At 31.8% G+C, this 11,881-nt stretch overlaps 2 protein-coding genes across 2 annotated transcripts; one reads left to right on the top strand and one right to left on the bottom strand.

The window, feature by feature from the left end:
• Positions 1 to 6,854: 6,854 nt before the first annotated feature.
• On the top strand, positions 6,855 to 8,170 carry LOC110620047 (dehydration-responsive element-binding protein 2F). Its single transcript, XM_021763608.2, has one exon. It carries the CDS (start codon positions 6,982 to 6,984, stop codon positions 7,864 to 7,866), a length of 885 nt encoding a protein of 294 aa, XP_021619300.1. The 5' UTR covers positions 6,855 to 6,981; the 3' UTR covers positions 7,867 to 8,170.
• Positions 8,171 to 10,085: 1,915 nt separating this feature from the next.
• LOC110621368 lies at positions 10,086 to 11,634 on the bottom strand. Its single transcript, XM_021765628.2, has 4 exons — positions 11,141 to 11,634; positions 10,981 to 11,036; positions 10,826 to 10,887; positions 10,086 to 10,743 (listed from the first exon to the last, which is right to left on the bottom strand). The coding sequence occupies exons 1-4, from the start codon at positions 11,295 to 11,297 to the stop codon at positions 10,338 to 10,340; spliced, it is 681 nt and encodes a 226-aa protein (XP_021621320.1). The 5' UTR covers positions 11,298 to 11,634; the 3' UTR covers positions 10,086 to 10,337.
• Positions 11,635 to 11,881: the final 247 nt, after the last annotated feature.

Genomic DNA, 11,881 nt, shown 5'->3' with positions numbered 1-11,881 from the left:
ACTGTCTGGGTAAAGGAGACCCACGCACAGCTACGCGGGGAGGAGACTTTAAGTCTCCTTCCATACACCATCTTTCTGCTTTCATCTTCTCATTCTCTATTTTATCTCTCAAATTTTTTCTTCTCAGCATTTTCTTCTTCAAAATTTTTTAGTATTTTTTTTTCCAAATTTCTTCAGCAATTTCTTCTCCCTTTCCAGCTCCTTCCTCAACAGATTTCCTTCTTCACCTTTCAACATTTCCATTATCATCAGGTTCTTTTTTTACTTAAATTTATTTTTAAATATAGATATTTTTTTATATATAAAAATAAAATTATAAAATATAATTTTATATATAAATATAATTTTAATTATTATATGTATTAAAAATTTAAGTATAATATTTTTTATTTTTAAAATTTAATTATGTAAATACTAAATGATAATAATAATTATTTTTAATTTCTGTTCATGCCACTGGACCGGCCAGGGGAGCAGTGAACAGTTTGTTCGACACCATGGGTGCCGAAGAAGCTGATGAACTGGCAGTTTGACACTCATGGTGTCGAACTCCCCATTGTTCGACACTATGAGTGTCGAACTAGCGTGTTCGACAGTATGACTGTCGAACACGCTCCGTTGACACACAGAATCCGAAAATATTTTCGGATTCTACATGAACTGATAATTATTTTTTAAATTGTGCATGAATCGAAAAAATGCTCTAAAAGCTCTTTATATATGGTCTTATATGTAAATACAAGCCGTCTGTTTTTTTTTTTTTTTTCTTATTGAAACTAAGAACTCATGTACATATATGTCTAGGTTATAACAACATTGTGGATATCTTTTTTCAACTGTTAGATCCATTGGGATGAGCGGGTGGTCTATCTTTACAGTGGAATGATTCGTTAGTGTTTCATACTTTTCAAGATAAAAAGGTAATAAAAAAAATAGATAAATGGAAAGGGTAAAATGCAGTTCATGTTCTTGCTAGTACTGTCTGTAAAAGTGCTCATGTTCATGTTCTTTCTCTAGTTTGTGCTAGAGAGAGAAACTCTCCCTTCCTTTTCTTGTTTTCTGCAGCCTTGTTTGTTGGTTCTTGCCACCCGGTGCAGCCGTTCTCTGCCCTTTTTGGGTAGAGGACAATTGTTCCTTTCCCTTTCTATAAGCATAGGTTATTCTCTCCCTACTTCTGGGTGGCTGTGAATAAAATTTCTTTTCTTTTGTTTCATCCAGTTCCAAGCTTATTGGTGAGGATTTTTATTGGATCTTGTTTTCTTTTGGTTTTTATGTATTTTGGTGGTTATTTTTTTGCACTTGCGATGAGATTTTAAGATTGTGGGGATTTTCTCTTTTATAAATTTACAAGTTTCTTTCATAAAAAATTTAGCATTTATCTATTGAGCCACGTGATAAAACACACTATTAATAATTCATTGTCTAATTGTATGCATAGTCTTCTTATTCATTCTTCCCTATTTCTTATCAGTTTTATTTGTTGATCTACCTTTTGTACCCTTAATAGGATCACAAAGGTCTTTATAAATTAAAAAGTCTATCAATTTTTGTTTTCAAATAGAATAATTTTAGAAAGTCAATTTAAATGTGTTATTTAATACATCCATCTTAATTAGCACATGTTATAAATAGCTAACATGTGCTATAATGCCAGTTGTTGAGAAAAATTATCTCAAACCATGCAAAATTAAGTATAGGTCATTCCATCAGTTAAAGAAAAGAGAATTGAACTCTATCTATATGAATGAATAATTGCATCCTCTGAATGTATTCTGTAACTCATCTACTTATTCTTTCATGTGAAGGAAATGTGTACGCATGATTGGTTAGTTTATATATATAAATATTTAATTAAATTAAATGTAACAGTCACCTACTTGCTTGTGGAATTACGGCAGCTGATGTGATTGCGGAACTGATCGTCCCACATCGAAAGATTATAAAAAATTAAAATTGTATATAATAGCTAGCACGAAACTACTAAATAATTTGGATTAATCATTTTGGGCCAAGTGGAAAGTGGGTCTAAAAAGTTATTTAGGCCAGTTCGGGTCCGGCTGTTTCAATTGGTATCAGAGCCACTCTGGGTCAGAAAAATTGTGCGGAGCTAGTGGGCCTGCGAGGAAAGAGCTACCCGTGAGAGACGAGACGAGGTGGATTCAGTTGCGATGAGAACGTCGCAAAATTTAGCGGGACCGAGTGTAACGGTCAGCTGCCTGCTTGCGGAATTGCGGCGGCTGATCGTCCCATATCAGAAGATTATAAGAAATTGAAATTGTATATAATAGCTAGCACGAAACTATTAAATAACTTGGGTTAACCATTTTTTATCAGTTCGGACCCGACTGTTTCATTAAATATATATTTACACCCTTAAATTTTATTAAAAAAATTTTATGTCGCTTAAAACTTTAAAAATGTTACATGACACAAATAAATTATTTAAAATTATAATTAAAATATATATATACAAACTCTTAATTAAATCTAAATTTACTATTAACGATCAATAATCTAAAAATAATAATTATATCTTAAATAAAACAGATTGTGTGATATTGTTGAGAAAATAATACAGAAATTAGTTTTAATATTTTCTCATTTGACTTGGACTTTAGGTTTTTTGATGTGATTCCTATTTCTGTTGTTAGTTTTTGGTATTTGATTAAGTGTTGATTTATTCCTATTTTGGCAGAGGTTGTTGAGCTCCATTCTTTATTTAGGTATTGTTCAGATTGAACAAAATTCACAGCCCCCTCAGCACATTGTTTTTGCCCACTATATGTCTGATGAATTGCCTGTGGTAGTTTTTAATCACTATTTTGCTGTTTCTTGTTCTAATCTCTTGTTCTTTCAAGTGTGAAGACAAGCCTAACTCATCAGGGTTTCCATTTGGTATCAATGGAGTACCAGAGCTTTTCTTCCTTTTCACTTGAATGTCATTTTTGGTTTCCTTTTCACTTGAATGTCATTTTTGGTTAATGCTATTTAAACTGCATCTTCATCAGTACCTTTTTGGTATATAAAACTTAAAATAACTTGTATGAAATTATTATTTTTGTTATTAGTGATATTTGTTTACTCTAAAAAAGAAAAAAAAAAACATTGTGCATATTTTTTTTTATCTAAAATCAAGGAGGAGGATTTGTTAACATGGCAACGATGCTATGGCACATGATCATTGATGTGGCCGAAACAAAGTTGTGCCGGATTGGTCATTTTGCAAAAAAGAAAATCGCGAGGTAGTTGGCACCTATAACCGTCATTCCGACACTCAAATCAATAAACTAAAAAAAGAACGAATCCAAGGAATTGCTTAAAATTCAAGAGCAGTAGAATGCGTATTCTGGTCTTTGCTATCATTAGTTTTTATATTGTAAGAAGATGGGGTTAATTATCGCATCTCTGGAGATTCTAGTTAATACTCCCTAATTGATAGGAAATCTCATGATTATAGATGTAATGGGATTTGTTGGATTGCTCCTACTAAAGGTAATTTTATGTGGAGACTCAACTTATTTAAGAGAAAGCGAGTCTTATGAAGAATCGGGTGTTACAGTATTCGGATCTTCCTTTAGAACCCTATGCTATAGCAAACGCGTTAAGTATCTCGCCTGGGGAGTATGTTCGCAAGAATGAAACTCAAAGCAATTGACGGGGCCCGTACAAGCGGTGGAGCATGTGGTTTAATTGATGCAAAGCGAAAAACCTTACCAGGTTTGACATGCCGCAAATCCTCTTGAAAGAGTGGGGTGCCTTCGGGAACGAGGACATAGGTGGTGCATGGCTGTCGTCACCTCGTGCCGTAAAGTATTGGATTAAGTCCTGCAATGAGCGCAACCATCGTGTTTAGTTGCCACCGTTGAGTTTGAAATCCTGAGCAGACTTCCGGTGATAAGCCAGAGGAAGGTAAGGATGATGTCAAGTCATCATGCCCATTATGCCCTGGACAGTTCGGTTGTTTGTTGAAAAAAGGCCCTGGTTTTAAGAAGCTTTTATCTTTGATTTTATAAAAGAAATCTATTTCTAAACTATGAAAAGATTCATGTATGCAAAAGCATCATGATTTGGGTTATAATGCATATGTTTACAAGTTTTAGGGTGTAAATAAATCAAACTATTCGTAGGATGTTTGAGGTTCAACTCAATAAAAACTCTATAGTAAATAAGCCGACCTATTTATCTTGTTAAAACTCGTGAACTCAACTAGTCTTCAAATCTATGAGCAGCACATAAATTGTCTTATTGAGAAGGCTCGGGAATAGACTTGTTAAATAGGTTGAACTCAATATGATATGAGAATTAAGGTCGAGTCTGCATAAATTTTCATGAGCCAACTTTGAGCCTGATAAAATTCAGCTATACTCAATTAAATTACCGTTTTAGAGCTCGCAAATATTTGCCTCATTAAAATTTAAGAGTTTGTTTTTTATAAGTTTGTGAGTTAGGTTTATATATATACTTATTTAATTAAATTATTTAATTTTAAATTTATTAATTTTAAATTAAAAAATTTATTATAATTATAAACAAATTGAATTATTTATGAACTATTCGAGATTAGTTTGGATAAAATCTTGATTCTCTTTTACTCGTTTGCTTAGCAAACCAAATATGAGGATATTATTATTCGACTCCAATTCCAAATGAGTGAAAGTCATATTTGATTTGAGCTTTAAAAAAATTTTAGAACCAAATTTGAATTTTTGAAAAATCAGCTCTTATTTTATAGGTTGTTCAGTTGCTTATTTTAAAAACATGATAATCTGCAGAAGAGCAGAAGATTGTGGTGGTGCAAATTTAATAGAATAGATAAAAGAAATCCAATAATTTTGCTATAATGTCTGCATTATATATGCTATTTTGTTTGTAATCGCCAACTTGAAATTGTCACCATCGAATCATTATGGTTATATTTGATTGTTATTCTTGTTTTTGGATTTCTTATCCTAATTTGTATTATGATATAGTTGTCTTCATGATCATCAAATCATGGCCATCAATTCAATACAAGCATTAGTGTTTGTTCTTGCTTTGCCTTCTTCCACCATCTCCTTCTTTTTGCCAAGTTGATTCTGAAGTACTAGTTTAATTTCAGCTGATGTGATATGTTTGGTAAAATAGCATTGCAGCACACTTATCCCTTGTTTGGAATTAAAAATATCACAATAATTTAATTCAATTCATTTTCTTTATTAGGAATAAATAAAATTATAAGAGTCTATTAATATGTTACTATAGTCTCAAAATAAAAAATAAATAATAGTTTTGGAATAGTTATAAAAAGAAAGATTAAAAAAAATTATGAGATGGAGAGAGTATTTTAATTTTATTAAACTCGAGAAAAAAATATATAATGATATTAAATATAGATATAGAGAGTTTAAGTTTGATGGATTTAAAATAATCGCACTAAATCATTGATTTTAAAAACTTAATCGAATTTTGTGTTAATTTTAATATAATTTAAGAATGAAAAATTAATTTATTTAATATTAAAATAATAAAAAATATTAATTGCATTACATTTTATTATGGCCTCCCAAATGTAGCACAAAATCATTAAGATAACCTAAACGCATAATATACCCACGAAAATTACCCTATCCGAAACTATTTAATATATTCAACACTTAAATTTGTTCTCAATTTGATTAAATTTTATCACAAATATGTCTGAAATCCAATTTTATTACTTAAACAATATTTAAATTTGTTTAATTTCATAATTTTTAATTTAATAATTTACATCAATTATAATTTAAAAAGTTATTTATAATTTAAAATCTTTAATAATGAACATATATTAAATTCTAATAATATGTTAAAATATAAATGCTATTACAAAAATATATAAAATATATTTAGTTTCTCAACTATTATGTTTAAAATTCAAATGTATTTCAAAATTAATTATATGTTATATATAGTCATAGTATTCAATCCGATTAAATATTCGAATAATCGGATGTAATCCTTGTATTTAAGGCGTAACGCGATTTTACATATTAACACCCGTAGGTAGGGGTGAGCAGTATTCGGTTCAAACCGAAAAAATTGACCGAACCGAACCAATTTAAAAATTTAATTCGGTTTTTTATACATTTTGGTTCGGTTCGGTTCGGTTTTTAATTTCAGAAATTTTGATTATTTCGATTCGGTTCGATTTTGATAAAAAAAAAACTAAAAAAACCAAACCAAACCGATTAGTGATAATTATATTTTTTTTCAATAATATAGAGAAATTAAATCAGATTCAAATATTTTAATTAAATTTTAAAATATTAAAAATAAAGTGTAAAAAATAAAAAAATTATTAAAAATCGAAACCGATCAAACCGAACCGAATCAGACCGGTTCGATTTCTGACCAAAATCGGTTCGGTTCGGTTTTCATAAATATTAAAATTTTGGTTTTCGGCTTATTCGGTTCGGTTCGGTTTTAAACCGAACCGACCGAATGCTCACCCCTACCCGTAGGTGTCTGTTGGTTCATTCTTTTACCATATATATTTCTAAACATGAGAGAGAGTGATGGCATGGGATATAGGTGAGGAGGCTCTCGGGAATCAGGTCATGAAGAGCAGAACATGTGAAGTAGCTAGAGCTCGTGAAAGTGAAAAATGGTGGAGGTGGGTGTTTCGACCACTGCTTCTTCAACTCAAGTATTGAATTCATGTGGATTTATATAGAAGCACTTCTTCGGAATCCAATGCACACAAACACAATCCTCAGTTGCTCAAGTGCTCACCACCACCCCATAATTTATTGAGAAAGGTTTTTTTATTTATAAAAAAGAGAGATTTGAAAATGGTAGTATTAACAGTCACTAACGGTCACATGGGCATGAAATTTTCCCTAAACGTGACCACATTTAAACCATAGTGCACTCTCGCTTCCTACATATCTCGCGCCTTTCCACCCATGTTCCGCAATATTCCCCAACTCTCACTCTCTTCACTCAGCTTTACTTCTCGCCTCCATGGAAAATTGCAGGAAATCTCCATTGAAGCCATGGAAGAAAGGTCCAACAAGAGGCAAAGGTGGCCCTCAAAACGCCATGTGCGAGTACCGAGGTGTTCGCCAAAGAACTTGGGGAAAATGGGTGGCAGAAATCAGGGAACCTAAGAAGAGAACCAGACTCTGGTTGGGTTCTTTTGCTACTGCTGAAGAAGCTGCCATGGCCTATGATGAAGCTGCAAGGAGATTATATGGACCAGATGCTTATCTCAATCTCCCCCATCTTCATCCTAGCTCCATTGCTCCTCTAATTAACAATAAATCACATAAGTTCAAATGGATTCCTTCCAAGAATTTCATCTCTATGTTTCCTTCTCGTGGGTTGCTTAATATACATGCACAGCCTAGTGTTCATGTCATTCATCAGAGGCTCCAAGAACTCAAGAAAAATGGGGTTTTTGGTCAATCCTCTAATGTTTCTAGTTCATCGTCATCTGATTCTAGAAACGAAGTAAACATTGTAAACGACAAAACCCACGTAGAAAATCCTCCATTAATGGAGAAAGATATGGAGATAACATCAGAGGAGATGATGGGATGCCATGTTCATGAGGAGAAACCACAGATTGATTTAAACGAGTTCCTTCAGCAGCTGGGCGTACTAAAAGTAGAGAGGCAACCAGAAAACAATGATGCCCCAGAAAACTTTATGGAGAACGAATCTCCATTAAAGTATTATGATGAGGAGAACAATCTTGCAGCCCTGGAAGACAAGAGTTTCAACTGGGATTCGCTGATTGAGATGCATGGACTTGCTGATCATCATCAGGCAGCAGAAACAGCTACTTTACAAGTTCACGATGTCCAAGACGACGTCTCTTTCCCAGCTTCCATTTGGAACTTCTAGCTAGCTAGGAAGAATAACTACATATTTTGAAAATAGTGGATTGTTTGTTGCTTTCCGAATTTTCCATGCTAGAATCTAGAAAGCATTCAACTTCGATCATGAGATCTAGAGAGAAATTAACTTGAAGAGAGGGAATCCGATCACTTGACGCAGCTGTAGTAGCATCAGTCCAGTTCTTTTGGCCTATGGTTTGATGTGAACTTACCAGGTGTTTATTTGCTTGGCTCACATTAACTGAACATGAATCCTTTTTGTTTCTGTTCCTCCATTTTATGCAGCTTTGTTTCTGGCTTGACTATGGAAATTCTACCATTTAAAAAGACATCAAAGGAATGATTCTTCTTGTGGATTTTCCATATCTTAGCCGATGGAAAATGATAGTTTACTCAAAAAGTAATAACACAAAATTTAAAAGAACTAAAAGAAATACTAAACATGCTCTAAATATTTGGTAGCTATATGTTATGCACATGAGACAAAAGATCCTACATAGTTCTTGCTAAAGTAGGAGCATGAACAATGACAGATGCTCCTCGTGATGCACCATAACTCTTGCCAAGTAAAATGGGGCAATGGAGCTTTTTGCTTAAAAAATCTCCCTTGAAGACTCTTTAGCCAATTATCCAAATTACTGATGACTTCAATGATAAGCCAAACTTTTTTGCTTCTCTCATTCTTGTTTTAATGACAAGTTCAAGCCCCAGCTGTACAGTCAAAATCAACAGGTTAAATACTCGCTTTTGGTACAATACCATACCTAATACTTGTGATGATAGAAAACTTTACTTTGAATGTGAACCAAAATAAATTTGGATAAGACTCAGTTTCAAAATTCTGCAAAGCTGCAAAGCATTTTGACGATATTTTTTTATGTTCTGAAATACAAAAAATAGAATTTTTTTTCACGGTGTATATATAAGCTTGGTCAGAGAAGATCACTTCTCTTCCCTTTATCTATTTTTAGTGCCGTCTGTTTTTGTCACTAAGATGTCTCTCTATGACGACAGCCATTTAATTCCCTCGATGCGCATATTGATAGATTGCGAAGTGACCGGACCGGCTATTCTCCCTCACGTCATATCACCGAATTAGGTTATCTTCTGTTGGACTTGCACTTATAGCTGATCTGGCATGTCCCACATCTACTCGGCCTCACTTCCAAATGTAGGAAACCCGACGGTCATCATTTCTCAAAAGAAAAGAAAACAACAAAAAGAATTTGAGTAAATCATTATTAATAAGTTGATCTGTGTTTTAATACACTCATTGAAACACCCTTAAATTAAATCAAATATTTTTCTAACTCATATACATTTAACTATAATACTCAAGTTAAAAGAAAAATAAAAAGATGAGATTTTTAACTATATAGTTAAAAACCTAAATGAAAGTATTAATATTTCAAATTTAAGGACTAAATAGCTATTTAATCAAACTTATGCATGTTTTAATAAGTGTTTTTGACACGTAAGTATCAATTTATTAATAATAACAATATCAAAAAAAATGTTTTTGTAGTTTTTTTTTATAAAAAAAAAGAAAGAAAAATGGTGTGATGGTCACCGTTATTGTTTCAAAGGGCTTCTTTCTCTATGGATATTTGATGATTCTGTTAGACTCTGCAGCCGAAGAAAGCTTAATTTTTACTTTCTCAAAACAGCATAAAATTATCAACAAATTACAATACAAACAAGTTTGAAAATAGGGAGAAACAAAATTCATTTATAAAGCGATTACATTTTTCAGCAACAATTTTTTTTCTCTTTATATGGAAAATTTGCTATTTTATATTAATAATATGTCTGCTATATTTGTGACAAAACAAAATCTATTGCGGATATGAACTATATATTTGATTGGTGGATTGATTATCTTTTTAAAAATCGATTAAAATTACATTCATTAATTTATTTAAAATTTAAATATCTCAATTAAAATATAAAATGACGGTGTTTTTCAACCATGCCTTATTATAATATATAAACTTTTAAGCTTTTCCTAATATTTATTAGAAATGCAAATATATTTGAAAAAGAAAAATTATAGATAATAAAATAAAACAATGAAAATAGAAAATATAAAAGAAAATAGAAATGAGAGAAAGGTAAATAAAATAAAATGAGAAATAAAATTAGAGAAAGTGATAATAGATATAGTAATGAATTTAAATCCATTATTACTAAATTAATAACAAGATTTATAATAACATAATAAAAATATTACTAAAAATGTTAAAATTATTTCTTTTAGATTAGCAACGGAAAAAAGACATAAATCTGCAAAAAGAAGTGTTCCAATTACGAGAATTTGACTCACTATTCTCTATAAAGTTATCAAATTTCTATAAACATCTCTTTGAATATGCAATTCAATGCCCAAATGGCTCAAGCGGAATTGCCTATTGACCTGACAGTTGTTCACAAACAGAACATTTCACTATTTCCCCTGTTTTTACTCTGTTTAACTCTCCTTTATTTCTTGACCTCAAGCAGAGGAACCCTCCCCTTTTCTTCTACTCTCTCTTTCATCTCACCCAAAACCTTCTCTGTTGTCGCTCTCTTTGATCCCTTCTTTGCCAATTTCTTTAATTCAGAACAGAACTCTGTGATCTGATTCAAAATTTCTCTTCCACCTTTCAAATTCCGGGCTGAAAATGTGCTTCTCAGCCTTGGCGGCTTTGATGAATTTACTTGCGGATCACCCAATTGCTGATTTTTCTCTGCACATGATTTGGTCATTGCTTTCTTTGACACAAGATTAGTAAAAGGATGGAAATCATTTAAGTTTGGATCCTTGTTCTCCACATCTTCACCTAAGTTTTCTACAGATTCAAGGCTCTGTTGATTGGCCTTTTCTGCTTCTTTTTTCTTCGCATCTCTGGTTCAAAAGAAACTATCAGTGAATCATAAGATCGGTTTAAAAGTAAAATTTCAAATATCATTTTTTCTTGTTAATGTACCTGCAAGTTCTGTCCCTGAAAGGGACCATTTCAGATATGTTCATAGATCTTAAAAATTTCACCTGAAAGTAACAGAGATAAGAAAAAAAATCATTATCAGAAAAAGATTGGAGAATCATTTCGTTTAAAAAAAAAGGAAAAGAAGAATTAGGGACCTTTGAATTAAAGGTAGATTTTTTAAAATCTTCTGCAGTCTTCGGATGCTTGCAATCTGCAACATGAAACCATAAACACAGAATCTTTATGACTACCCATTTGCAGAAATTGAAAAACCCATAAATAAAAAACTAGAAAATTAAGGAAAAAAAGCCGTACTTGATTTGCAGAACCAGGCATCATCATCATCAGTGGGCTGTTCGTCATGGCTAGTTGCAGAGAAATCAAACCACTTTGGTGCATCCAAGTTCTCATATACTTCATCTTCTACAAAAATAGATTCAATGCTGCTCCAATCAATGATTTCCGGCTCCATGGTCTCCAAGAATCTGCAGAAAACAGAAACAGAATAAAAAAGATTGTATTAACTATGTAAATCAGGAAGTAGAAGTCGGAAGTGCAAAGAAAACAGAGAGAAAATGAAGGAAAATTCAGGAGGCTTTTGAGCTAATTTCGAGACTCTGCAGGTAGGTTAGAGCTTGGATCCAGATAAAACTGGGAGAGAAAGTGGAGGAATTGAATTCTTGAAGGGGATTTTGCAACGTCAAGAAAGAAGAATAATCAAGAGGGGATTTTAATTTTTGGATTTTTAATTGCATAATTCGACCGTTAGAACCTGCATGACTTTTTCTTTCTTTCTCTCTCCTTTTTGCGGGCTCTCTCTCTCCCTCTCAAAATAATAAATAAATTTCAATTTTTAACATTTTCTTATAAGTTGTTGGAAAAAAATCTAAATAATAAAATTTATATTTATATTCAAAATTTTAAATTTTTTATATTTAAATTAAAAATTTTAATTTTTTTTAAGTCATGTAAGTCATTTATAACTTCTAAAATTTAAATTATTTGAATTTCAACATACTATTTTTTTTTATGAAATTTAAGTTTTCTTTATTTATT

Source organism: Manihot esculenta, chromosome 8 (assembly GCF_001659605.2).
Source record: "Manihot esculenta cultivar AM560-2 chromosome 8, M.esculenta_v8, whole genome shotgun sequence".
Lineage (NCBI taxonomy): Eukaryota > Viridiplantae > Streptophyta > Magnoliopsida > Malpighiales > Euphorbiaceae > Manihot > Manihot esculenta.
The sequence above is the reverse complement of the archived record's forward strand: the minus strand, read 5'-3'. Positions and strand labels throughout refer to the sequence as shown.